Source organism: Vigna radiata, unplaced genomic scaffold, assembly GCF_000741045.1.
Source record: "Vigna radiata var. radiata cultivar VC1973A unplaced genomic scaffold, Vradiata_ver6 scaffold_161, whole genome shotgun sequence".
NCBI classification, from domain to species: Eukaryota; Viridiplantae; Streptophyta; class Magnoliopsida; order Fabales; family Fabaceae; genus Vigna; species Vigna radiata.
In genome coordinates, this window is record NW_014542362.1 from 161,425 (window position 1) to 175,086 (window position 13,662).

General features: G+C 34.5%; 3 protein-coding genes across 3 annotated transcripts; 1 reads left to right on the forward strand and 2 right to left on the reverse strand.

Moving 5' to 3' along the window:
* Window positions 1-52: 52 nt before the first annotated feature.
* LOC106779796 (fasciclin-like arabinogalactan protein 12) lies at window positions 53-1,150 on the reverse strand. Its single transcript, XM_014667991.2, has one exon. It carries the CDS (start codon window positions 933-935, stop codon window positions 96-98), a length of 840 nt encoding a protein of 279 aa, XP_014523477.1. The 5' UTR covers window positions 936-1,150; the 3' UTR covers window positions 53-95.
* A 1,150-nt stretch (window positions 1,151-2,300) lies between these two features.
* On the forward strand, window positions 2,301-6,712 carry LOC106779786 (ER lumen protein-retaining receptor A). The gene is made up of 6 exons (XM_014667979.2): window positions 2,301-2,493; window positions 2,712-2,977; window positions 5,494-5,609; window positions 5,984-6,057; window positions 6,137-6,200; window positions 6,288-6,712. The coding sequence occupies exons 1-6, from the start codon at window positions 2,403-2,405 to the stop codon at window positions 6,322-6,324; spliced, it is 648 nt and encodes a 215-aa protein (XP_014523465.1). The 5' UTR covers window positions 2,301-2,402; the 3' UTR covers window positions 6,325-6,712.
* Window positions 6,713-7,798: 1,086 nt separating this feature from the next.
* On the reverse strand, window positions 7,799-9,509 carry LOC106779779 (glutathione transferase GST 23). Its single transcript, XM_014667971.2, has 2 exons — window positions 8,721-9,509; window positions 7,799-8,319 (listed from the first exon to the last, which is right to left on the reverse strand). The coding sequence occupies exons 1-2, from the start codon at window positions 9,033-9,035 to the stop codon at window positions 7,948-7,950; spliced, it is 687 nt and encodes a 228-aa protein (XP_014523457.1). The 5' UTR covers window positions 9,036-9,509; the 3' UTR covers window positions 7,799-7,947.
* Window positions 9,510-13,662: the final 4,153 nt, after the last annotated feature.

Sequence of the window (13,662 nt, forward strand, 5' to 3'; positions counted from 1 at the left end):
TATATATATATATATATATATATATATATATTTTTTTTTTTTTTTATTCCAGATTTTCCTTTTATCCTTACAAAACAATGAAGGAAATATTGACATTAAAACGAGATTGTAGCAGTTGCTGCGAGCAGAGCAACCCCAAGGGACACCATGGTTGTACCATGAATGATGGCTCCAGAGATGTCCTTGGTTGCTTGAGCTTGGTCATCATCTTCTGCTGAAGAGTTGTCCTTATCAGCTTTAGGTGCCTTGGCCACAGCTGGTGATGGAGCTATAGTCTTAGGCCTAGAGAAGTCCAAAGGAATGAGCACCTTGTCCACATGATAGATTGCAAGAGTCTTATCTGTGTACACAATGCCTGTGAGAGTGGCATTCACCTCCCCAGTTGAAATGTTCACACTATTACCATATGCTGTCACGTTCAGCTGATACCCTGTGGGACTGTCACTGGCCAGTGTCAGCACAGGGTTGCTCAGAGCGTCAAAGTTTGAGCTTGACACATAAACGGGGAGGACATGATACTGTATCAATGCTTTTTGTTGTCTGTCTCCCAGGGAATTGAAGTACCCTGCTTTGAGTTCTGAGAAGGCACCATCATCCGGTGCAAGGATGGTTAAGCCTCCGTTCTTTGAGGTGACAAGCTGTGCGTTCACTTGGTTGATGATTTGGGTGGTTTTCAGCAACCGGATTAGTGTGTTGAATGACTTGGCCTTTCTCAGGATCTTCACGATGTCTTGGGTACCAGAAGAGTCCGCACCTGAAGAGGGCGACTGGGGCAATGCTGGGACTAATGGCTTTGCGGGTGCCGGAGCCTGTGCAGCTGGAACAGGTTTTGCTGGAGATTTAGGGGCTGCAGCTGGTGACTGAGCTAAAACAGTTATTGAGAAAAAGGGGGCAATTAGAAGGATTGAGAATAAGAGAGTTTGCTTTATCTTCATGTTGGAAATTGAAGGATGTGATTGCTTTGCTGCTGAAGTTGTAATGGCAGGCAAAGAATGTTTTGATGTGTGGAAGGAAGAAAGCGGGAGAGTGCTTATATAGAGGCCAAGTGAATGACAGTTAGATAGAAGGTGTAGTTGTAAAATAATTTATGGTTGTATTGTTTGAGGGATACCTTTTGTTCATCTGTTAGGAAGATTAAGGGGTATATCAAGAGAGATAAAGGTGACTGAGAAGTGAGATCTGAATTGGGTGTGTGCTGATAACGTATGCACACTATAGAGCAGAAAAAGGAAACACTCCCTCTTATCATATTGGTAAGCTGATATAACCATTTTTACCATTTCCTACTAGTAATAATCAAAAAGCCAATCTGGGAAATAAAATAAGGACAAAAATAGTTTCACAACTCTTTTTTAACAACTTTTTGAGAACAGGACACATTGTTATCATTTTATTGGTCTATTTGAATTTATGTTTTAAAAAATATCTAAAACGGACTAATCATAAACTGCCACGTATGCATTGTCAAAAAGTTGTCAAAAAAGAGTTGTTAAAGAGACTTTTTCCATAAAATAAAAGCCTCACTTCCCATATCGTGCAAATAGGACAATGATATTTTTACAACAGACAACGAAACACATATCGTTATTTTATTAATTTATTTAAATTTATATTTAAAAAATATTTAAAAATCAATCACAAGTGTTGTTAAAAAGAAGTTTTTCCGAACAAATAAACGCAACATAAGTGGTTACTTCCAGTACCGTGTTTACCAAGAATGCTAGAAGTAAAGCGGAGGTTATGGTGAAGCAAATTAAAGTCAGAAACCAATATATAGCAGAAGCTGATGTACCCGCGGCCACACCCAGCTTATGAAGTGAGTATTGAGTATACTCGCTTTTATGAAGTGAGTCCTAATAAAAACTTTCTCAAATATTCGATAGACTAAATAAATAATGTAATATTTATTTTACAATAATAATAATAAATTTAACAGTTATGAAAAGACCGAAAAAGAATTAGTAATTAATACAAAAAAGTTTTTTTAATAATTTTTTTTTTGATAATTTTTAACATGTATTTGAAAGTTTATAATTGATTTATTTAAATATTTTTTTAAACATAAATTTAAACATAGTAATAAATTGATAACACTTATCTTATTATAAACCTAATTAAAAATACCACATAGAAGGAAGAGGTGAGGGGAAGACCAGTGTGGGTGACTCAGCTCCATAGTTTTTACATGCGTATGCCACACCTTTGTCAAAACATCGATAATAATAATTAAATAATTAATTAAATAAATAAGAAAGAAAAAAAAAAAAAAAAAGCAAAAGACAACACAGTCACGCAATTTTCTTTTGGATTTCTTTTCGTTGTGTTTCGTTTCTCGAATTCCTTCCTTTGTTTCTGGTTTTCTCTGGTTTTGGAATCTGGGCCTCTCTCGTTAGGGCAAAACCATGAACATCTTCAGGCTCGCCGGTGACATGACCCATCTTCTTAGCATTCTCGTCCTCCTCCTCAAAATCTACGCCACTAAATCATGCTCAGGTCACTCTTCATTCTTATCCTTATTCTCTTCCTCTCTTTTTCTTCTGCTTCCCCAAAAATTCGGACTAATTTGCATTCTATTTTCAAATGTCGATTAGCGACTTCACTCCCTCAGTCACATTCCTTCGCCAACCAAAAATTCAGGATCAATTCTATAACTAAATCATTTCCGTTATTTCGCCTATTTAACGGAACTCTTATTCTTTTTGGGGTTTCAGGGATTTCCCGCAAGACTCAAGAACTTTACGCTATTGTGTTCATGGCTCGTTATTTGGATCTGTTCACGGACTTCATCTCCGTTTACAACACCTTCATGAAGTTGATTTTCATTGCCAGCTCCTTAGCTATTGTTTGGTGCATGCGTTTCCACCCCGTGGTCCGGAGAAGTTACGATAGGGAACTCGACACTTTTCGATATTTTTTTCTTGTTGGGGCCAGCTTTGCCTTGGCACTCGTCTGGCACGACAAGTTCACCCTTCAAGAGGTCCGTTACTACTTTTTAATTCGCTCCCCCGTTTTGTACCTGTATTCTCTTTTACTCTCTGTTAGGTAGAGGCTACTTTCTAATTATTCATTTTGAATATTATCTTCTTCTTTTTTTTTAGAGTTTTTGCATTGTGACTGTGTACTGTAAGTAGTGTCTACTGGCATGGATTGGCTTTTTGTTGGTTACGCTTACCCAGGCATCTTGTTCTGTATTTGAGTTGTGGGGTTTTACTGTTTTCCATTTGTGATGGATTTCTGGTTTTAATCGTTGTGCATTTCCTCAAATGTTTACTTCTTTTAAAGAAGGCCATTGAATGATGTGTTGTATATGTGCATTGGTGTATATCTGATTGACTAGATAGATGATTGATTTGTCCGGTTCCAGTGTCCAGGCTTAGATAAGCAGGAAAGTGATGGTTGAGTTCGTGAGCGAAGATGCACCCTTGTTTTTGGGTACTGTAGTTATGTTACGATGATCTGAATCTTTGCACAATTTTTTTACTGCTCAGAAATGTTATGACTATGAACTTTTGTTAACAGAAATGACTCGTTACCCATGGAACCTCATTTTCGATGGGTTTTTTTAATATATTTTCAGCAGATACGTTTTCACTAATAATTAAAAAAAATGCCTGTGTTCCTAGTTCATTTCCTACTTTGAGAAGGAAATGCAAATGGGGAAAACAAATTGAAGTGGCGTTTTTGTAAATATTAATGAGATCATATACTAAAATGGAAACAGAAAATAAGCCAAATATCATTAAGTTATATTGCAAATTTCCTTTGCTTTTGAAATTTGAAATGGTTGTTTTTCAGTTGAAATTGTGAAATGTGATCTGAGCGTTGGCAAATTAACCATGCCTTCAATTTGAATGTAACTATGCACTATAAAAATGGCTTACAGAGAGTGGTGGTTCATAGGATCCTATATTCTTTTTGAGTGAGGAATTGTTACCTTTATGGCTCAACTTGAGTTCGGCATGTGGAAGAATACAACTACCCATGTTCCAGGGCTTACTGCTTACGATTAATTTTGAATGGTACTTGGATGGATCTTTTGAAACCATTCCTATGTATATCATATATAGAATCTTCCGAATTCCTTCAAACATTTAGATTCGGTTTAGGTTTTGATTTTTTTTCTTCTCCTTCAATTTACATAGTAATCTTTGAATACCTGAACATTAGTTTCTTGTGAATACAACTCGAGGTTTGAATACTTCATTTGAGAGTGTTGAATTTTTGTGTCATGGATGGAATCTGATGGTAATTCTAACTTTTCTGAACAGTAGAGTATCAGTTCATGTTTTCTGGCTGGAAGATCATCTTTCGGTCTTTGAATGCTGCTCTTACAAGATTAGAAACTATAGGAAAAGAATGTTTTAAGATCGAAGTTCTCAAATGCTTCTTCACGTAGAAAAGTTCTCATTCTTCATGTACACGGTATTTACATCCTCTACTCTCCTTCTCACCACGACTGCTCTTATCCAGCAACTGCCTCTGTCTGGCAACCCAATCTGTTCAGCTACTCACACTTTGGCAACCCAACTTTAGTGAGTGCATGTGTGATTTTCATTTTTCTTAATCTTTTATCTTAGTTCTTCTCTTCTTCCTTTTTTTTTTTTGGATTTTTGTTCTGTGGTTGTTCGAAACCACTGTTATTTTTTTATTACCTAGTGCCCACTGTTATTTTCGTTCCCCAGTTGCTTTTTGTATTTTTAATTCTTTTTTGCGTTCAGTATTTTTTTTTTTTAATTTGGGCTTTACATTGTTTTTTCTTGACTTTATAGATATTTGTTCAAGGACCATGAGTTTTTTCTATAAATAATGGTTGGTGTATGAATTTTGAATGTTTAAATATTAGAATAGCAGTCATTCTGCTATCCGACTTTTGGGGTCATCGTACTATCTTCTATCCACTATCTTGCTATCCCATTTCTGGAGTCAGCCTCACAGCTCTGCTATCCAGGAATGACAACTGTGGCCCAAATAGGTTTGGAGTGCTCTTAAGATTTTGGGTGGGAATCTAAAAATTATGTTAGGGACCCATGTGGTGGTATCATGCTCGAAAAGATGACCAAGTTTCACATGATATTTAAGCTAGCACTTGGGAGAAAAATGCATGTTGTTGGTAGTTTAAAAAATTCAACCTATGCATGCCTTATGTCTTATGGCCCTGATACATGATTAATTGGGAAAGGCTAAAAAAGCCTTTAAATGGTAAGGTAGGTCTCTGCTTAGTGTGTTATAGAACTTCTGCAGATATCTATTTCCTTTTGGAGTCTGTGGCATGTATAACTAGCTGTTCCTTTATATTTTCTGCTTAATCTTGCAAGAGTTAAAGCAAATCCATCGCAAGATTTCAAATGTTCTTCGTGTCCAAACATACATTGCTTTCCCTTTTTGATTGCCAATCTGAAAATTGCTTTTGTGCATTACATGTCATCTTTATAATAATTCCGTTACACGTTGTAACATCATGAATGATTATACTTTATGTGCATTCGTTAACAGGTTTTCTGGGCATTTTCAATATACTTGGAAGCAGTTGCAATATTGCCCCAGTTGGTTTTGTTGCAAAGAAGTGGAAATGTGGACAATTTGACCGGGCAATATGTATTCTTTCTTGGGTATGCACATTTATGTTGGGATAGTTCTCTTTTTGAGATCTGCATTTATGTATTGGTATCTTACACTATGTTCTTTTTTATGCTGTTTATTAGCAGAATGTCCTTTCTAAGTTATTGAGATAACTTATACTGACAATTTCATATTTGCCATATTGAAACAGCTTAGAAATTAAACGTGTCCAATGTGATGTATTATAGATTATACCTCTACTTTTACATGCTTGTCCTAACTTTTTTTATCGTACCTGATTTGCAAATCCTGTTTATTGGTTTGAATTGGCACTTTTGCATTTTTACTAGTTCCTCTCTTAGCATGCTTTACAGAATTTTCAGTATAAACGTCTCTAAATGTGGTGATTATTTTCAAACTGCAGTGCGTATCGTGCATTTTACATCCTGAACTGGATATACCGCTATATGACCGAGCCACGATTTACTAGATGGATTGGTAATTAAGGCTAAAAATAAGAACTTGTTTTGGAATTATATGTTTACATTAGTAATATTCTGGATTTCTTATTTTACAGCTGGCATCTCGGGTGTTGTTCAGACAGCTTTATATGCAGATTTCTTCTATTATTACTTCATCAGGTAATATTATTGAGTTAAGGTCGAGCTTATTTCTCATTTTTAATATGCTCGTATGGCAAATAGATAATATAAGAAGTTTTGTTTCAGTTGGAAGAACAATTCGAAACTGAAGTTGCCTGCCTGAATTATGCCAAGTTTGTTTTGGAATTTGGACCCAGTGAGGTGAGACCAGTCAGTGCTAAATTTTAGAGCGTGGTTTGGATGATATTGATGTTGAGAAACGGTATAGATCAACTCTTCTCCCTGTTCTTTAGTGGGGTAAGTGGGTTTTGTTTTTCTGGTACAAGGTTAAACGAACGGGTTTTAACTTGTGATAAATCTAACCATGGAAGCAATTCAAGTATAGGTTAAAACGGAAATGTTATGTGGCCATGTTTTGTATATTCAAGTCTCCATTGCATATTACTGTACAGTATGTCCTGTAAGGTAGCTGATTTTTGTTATGATACGAATGATCGGTATGGCAAAGTATGATTACACTGTAAAATTATACAATTTCTTCTTTTCACGGACGTGACTAATCCAAAATTCAGACAGTAAATTACGAGCGATTTGAACATGCGACATAATACTACCCATCTTAACTCCATGCCTGTTCTAGTTATTATTTCAACTAAAAAGTCACAACGCTATCCTCTACGTTTTTCAATTATCCTTTTTGAAATAGCAATAGGCAAATACCTCGTATAATTTTAAATGTAGACAAAATTTAAAATTAATTTGAATGATAAATTTTCCAGGTTCTAAAGAACGTACTAGTTAGAATGGAAAAAGCCAGACACCTAAAGAAATTCAACTGCAATTTTGGTACCCCTCGTGTCTTGTTTTCTTTACGGTAAACTAGAACGTTAACGAATTTGATTCATTCGTAATTTTTCGTGAATAAGATGACAAGACTAATTTATAATTGATAATATAATCTAATCAATGAGAAAATTGATTATTTTTTAGCTACATTTTTAAAAGTAATGATTTTATACCGGCGGCAATTCAAAATAATCGTAAGCTTTAGAAATTACGTATCATGATTCTAGTTAGTTATCATTTTATTTACTTTATTATTCTATACCCTTTTCTTTACTATTCGATTCATGTTTCCTTTTTATGTTTATATTTAACTACATTGTAGACGTCAATGTTTAAAATAATTACAGCTCTGCAAAATTTGAGGTGAGATTAGTCGTAGTGAAGACTTCTAAATTTTAGAGTTTTCTAATATATCTTAGTTTCCTTTGTCTTTGCATGTTTTAATTCTTTTATTTATATTTGTTGATGATTTTAACTTTTTTTTTATTCTCATTGAATATATTTCTAAATTTTTCCAGTAATTGATATTTGCATTTATATCATGGTTGTAAGTATCGCATGTTGTTTCTTACTAGATTCTGAGTTCCTAAAAAATATTTGAAAAATTCTTATTATATCCTGAAAGACTTATTCAACACAGTCTGCAGATAAATTCTTAATAGTAGTATTATTCATGTCTAACGAAACCCATCTAATTCATGTTATCGTCATCTTTTACAACAGAAATGTGTGTGCAAGTCACTGCTCACCACACTAGTTATGTGGTAATTACATATATTAGTACCATGAAGTGAGTAACACATCCAAAAGTGGTTTATAATAGCAACACAAAGAACCCAAAATACAAACATAGCCAGTATCATTCTCTGTTCTTATTCTTATCCCACAAACATCTAACATCTTTGCATGCTCTATGAAACACGAAGAGACAATAATATATCTAAACCTTGAACCAACCCTGAAAAGATGAAGAAAGTGCCTTTCTGCGACCGTGGAAGTAAACAAGCATGTTGTCTCTTGGGGGCAAGTTCTCCTTGATCACAGGGTGGCTCAGAAAATTGGTGATCCATGCAGTGGTGGCTGGAAATTTCAGTGGGTCCATTATCTGCATGGATCCAACTTCCTCAAAAACAGGAAGCCAGTAAGAGATCCATCCAAGGGCAAGATCAAGGTACCCAATGTTGTCTCCTCCAAAAAACTTCTTCCCCTTTATCTCTTCTTCAATCTTCTCCATTGCTTCTCTAGCTACTTTCAGAGCCTCTTCCTTGTCATCCCCGCTGCTGCACATTGCAATCCATGATGTATCCAAAAGCTGTTATACACAGACAAATACAACCATTGAAAAAGAACTTACTCAATAGTTTGATCCATGTGCATTCCAAAACTATGGTTGCTCTTACTTTTTCAAAATAACTTCACCTTTTCTCACATGTTCTTTACATTTATAGAATGTAAATTCTAGCTTTTAATAGTTGTTAGCTGTCTTAAGTCACTGAGACCTTCTTTTGTTCACAAACTTCACCTTGTTTTGTTTTATGTTCAAAATTTCGATCAAGATGTGGATAATTCGGTTAGTATATTGATAAAGGGTAGACTAACATAACACAACAGCATGCTCATTATTTTAATTCGAAAAAGTGATAATTAAAAAGTTTAAATCCAGAAAACAAAAAAGTAGAGAAAATTATATAAGGGAATTGATAAAGAAAGTACCTTTCGCTCACCAAAATCGGCCCAAAAGTGAACAAGTGCTCTTTGATAAGGATGTTGTGGCAGCAGTGGATACTGCTTCCAAATTTCATCAATGTATTGAAGGATGATGAATGATTCAGCGATGGGTTTGTGGGCATGGACAAGAACCGGAACCTTCTTGTGAACCGGGTTCAACTGGAGAAGGAGATTGCTCTTGTTGAAGATATCTTCTTCTATGTATTGATATTCTATTCCCTTCAGCTTCAAGGCCCACTCCACCCTCTTCCCAAATGGACTCACCCAAAAGCTCACCACCTTCACTTCTTCACTTCCCATCTTCTTTCTCTCTCAACGTTTCTTCTCTCAACGTCTCATTAAATCATCTGTCGGTTGGTTTTTTCCGTAATTTCCGCAAACTATGAATCCAATTTTCTTAACTCTAGTCGACAAATTTGACTAATATCGCCCACAAATTTAGTCAAATTGCAGTTTAAGTGGAAGACCTCCACTTGGGGTAACTCTGAAAGTTCAAGAAAGGTATTTGATGAAATGCCGCAGAAAGGATGTTACTTCCTGCAATGCAAAGATTTCAGGCTTATGATCTCAGGGCTCAAGCCTTGTGAAGCTCGATGTGGAATCTAACTCTGAGGATCTTGATCAGGGCTCTGACTGTTTCTTCATTACAGCGGCAGGTTTGAGGAAATCCATCCGTTTGAGGAAAAGGGAACTGCCAAAATTTGAGGACACACACAATGAGGCAGAGACTAATCCTTAACCAAGTTACGAAAGACAGAAACCGTTAACTGAATAAAGTTATTTAATGTTGAATATGAGAATCAACCGATTTACTTTATTAATCTTCCCCTGTGAAAATGGAAGATTTCAGTTGTTTAAATATTTATTTTCATTTCAGTACTCACAAAAGGGTAAAGTTTTATGGAGTTTTTTTTTCTCTCCTCTTCCATTATATAATATCTAATTATTAGTATTTTCCTAAGTTTAACTATTATACTCACCTCTTTAAACCAAGGATACAAATATTGTGTATGTCAAAGTTAGCCTTCAGCCAAAAAATAAGGTATTGCTAAGAATTTGGTTTAGGTTAGAGTTCATTGATTAACAAAAGTAAATATTAATTTTACAACACAATTCTTTCTATTTATTAAGAGGATAATTATCTAAATCTTATAATTAAATCTTGACCAAATCCATTTAATCTTACTATTATAAAATAAGGCTTTGACGTTATTTTTTATTTTTATTAAAACATTGAAAATATTGTAGGAGACGTTGATTCAAGAAAAAAAAAAGACGTTAATTGACATTAAAAAATTAGATTTTCAAATGTTAATTGATGTCAAGTTTCAGACATTAATTGATGTTAAAAATTGACATTTTTAGATATTAATTGATATCAGAAATTTATATTTTTCGACCCCAAATGATGTCTAAAAATATACTTTTAAATATCTCTCCTCTATTTTTTTTAATAAATTATTCATTTTTACCATTTTACCAAACTTAAAAAGCAAAAAACTAGCAAATGTAGTCTAGTTTTAACCTTTCATATATTTAGAATTCATTTTCATATATTTGTATGAACTAATCAAAACTATAAACTAAAGATATCACAAGTAAAAACCTGAAAAATTATGGGAATGTGGCTAACACATGTTTTTATGCACCATCATCCATAAAATGAAGAAAAAGTTGTCATTTTGTCAATTCTTACTATGTATGTTAGTAGTTGTGTTACAGTAGTAATGAATGGTGTTACACTGAGTAGTGTATATTGACTGTTTACTTGTGATTTTTGGTTTTGATAACTAAAGTTATTATTTTTTGTTGAAATAATAATAGTTCATCAAAAACCCAAAACGAAACTAACATTTTTTAAGTGAGTCCATTGTCGAAACAAAGTGTTGCTATTAGTGAGGGAGAAAGGAGAATGCGCCTATGCTACAAAGAGTACTTGTGCACGAAACCAATCGGTCAAAACAAAAGAAATTCATACCTAAAGTAGTTAATCAGTGTGCATTTGTCTAAAATGAAAGAAATATTACATGTGTTGGTCGCTTAAAATTTCGTCCGAGAAGGGTTTGAGTAGAGAAGAAGGTTTCACGCAAAGATAAAGTGAATAAATTTTCACCCTCTCGTCCAAATTTTTAATGAATTTGCTAACATATAACATCTAAAAAGTGATAGTCTGATGTCTTATAACTCTTTGAAGTATGAAACTAAGACATTTGTCATCATACGTGGGTACATTTTCACCTTTGTATCAAACATTTTTCATGAAATTTACTCAATAATGTGTCGAAAATTAAGAATTATGATGACTAATGAATATATGACATCCGAAAAATATAAATTTTGACATCAAAATTGAACATTTATTTACAAAAATGTTATCAATTATTTTTAACGTTGACCTTTTCATATTCTAACATTGAAGGTGAGACGTTGAAATCTTATTTTGCATTTGTCTCTCAATCACTGTTGGAAGTCCCACATCGACTAAAGATAACGCCAATTTATAATATATAAGTGATGTGCAAACTTCACCTTACAAGGTGGTTTTGTGGGGTGAGTTAGGTCTAAAACCAAGATTCTAATATGGTATTAGAGTCATCGTTAGAGCCTATCCTAGGCGAGTTCTAAATCGGTGTAAACCTCACCTTACAAACCGGTTTTATGGGATTGAAAAAAGTTAAACCTAAACCTACTTTCTAATAATCACAACCATTATAAATACTTAAGAGAGGCATTAAAAATGACTTATTAAATCCATAAAACCTGCGTATGAACTTTGGAATTCGAGTTTTCAAATCTAAACTATTGAACTATTACTCGTTTTCGAAAATCACAACAATGTGCTCATGAAAAATACTGAAAGCTTGTTTGAATTGGGCCTAAAGATCACACAAACAATGGGCTTTTGTGATTTTCGGTCTACTGGTAAAAACAAATAGGACACTTCATGCATCTCAAGTTTTTCTTCTTACATCTCTAAATTTTTCCTTTTCTTTTTGCATTTTACTCTCTTAATAATAACAAATCAGATAATATAATTTAGGAGAACTAACACGGTCAAATAATATGAGATGTGTGATATGAGATATGCCGAATAATAAATCCAATTAGTTTTGAAAAGTGTAATTATTAAGTTACAGAATCCAATATATAGGAAAACGTACAAAATTTTCAAGTCCGATTACGACTCACACAAAAACAAATTTTAAAATTCGTCAGATAAAAGAAATTTACACATAATCAAATTTTGAAACCTAATAAAAAAATATAAATAATCAGATTTAAAATCCAATAAATAAAAAAATTTAACACAAATTTCAAAATCCAATAAATAAAAACATTAACCAAATTTAGAAAAAAAAATTGACACCAAATATAAATTTAATCCGGTGCATGCATGTGTTTACAGCTAGACCAACATCCACTTCTCATAAATTCTTGGACCACCCATGCAACTGCAGCGATCAAAGGCTACTTTTGTCTTTTTAAAAAGTGGGAGGTGCAGGAAGAAAAATGTGGGATAAACAAGAACCGGAACCTTCTTCTGAACCGGGTTCAGTTTCAGAAGCAGGTTACTCTTGTTGAAGATATCTTCTTCCACCTACTCCCAACATCTTCACCATTTTTCTTTCTTTACTTTCTTATTTACTTTTCTTATCTTCTATTTATATTCTACGCTATTATCTGTTACTTTTTCTCACACCTTCAACAACTTTTTAAATATTAAATGTATTATTCATTGAATGAAAATATTAAACCCTATAACGACTGCATTATTTAAACATATTCTATTTACTACATTCATGCAATGAAATATATAAATTTATCAAACCAGCCAACATTCACATTATTTATAAACGAATTAATACTACTTGTACCATATGGACCGGTCGGACCATAATCGACGCCCAGTCCATCTGGCGCATACGACACGCGACATTCAGCCAGATAATTTGACAAGATAGTATAAACCGGTAGAGCGTATCCTAATCGTATAAATTTGAGATGGTTAGTATAAACTCGACGCTCGGTCTAGGGGAAGCAGTGATTCAGTTAGAACCGTCCGTCCGGAAGAAAGATGAATGTTAAGACTAAATTAAGGTAAAACAAGATTAGGGATATTGGGCCAATAATTGGGCCATGATTAAAACTTTGCTAATCACGGGCCCATAAGTGAAAACTATAAATAGAGGTCAAAGGTAAAAAGTAGTTGGTTACATTGATTGCACATTTACTTCAAATTAGTACTTTCTCTTTCTATCTCTACCATTGAGTTGTTCATTGACTTGAGCATCGGAGCACCTTTGAAAGGTATCCAACCGAGCGTTACCAGTGAAGGACCGAAGATTGGAGTAGGAGAGGAGTATTCGGAGCGTAGCCGAACGTCTAGGAGGGAAATTGTGTAGGTGTTGGAGTTAGACTGACCGTACAACCAAAAGGTCACCATTGGTAATAATCTGCCGGCCCCACGGTAGGCGCCAAATCAATTCGGTTGTATGGTCGGTCTGACTCCAACACCTACACAATTTCCCTCCTAGACGTCTGGCTACGCTCCGAACACTCCTCTCCTGCTCCAATCTTTGGTCCTTCACTGGTAACGCCCAGTTGGGTACTTGTCAAAGGTGCTACAACGCTCAAGTCAATGAACAACTCAATGGTAGAGATAGAAAGAGAAAGTACTAGTTTGAAGTACATGTGCAATCAATGTAACCAATTACCTTCTACCTTTAACCTCTATTTATAGTTTTCACTTATGGGCCCGTGATTAGCAAAGTCTTAATCACGATCCAATTACTGGTCCAATATCCCTAATCTTGTTTTACCTTAATTCAGTCTTAAACTTCATCTTTCTTCCGGACGGGCTGTTCTAACGAATCACTACTTCCCCTAGATCGGGCGTCGAGTTTACACTAGTCATCTTGAGTTTATA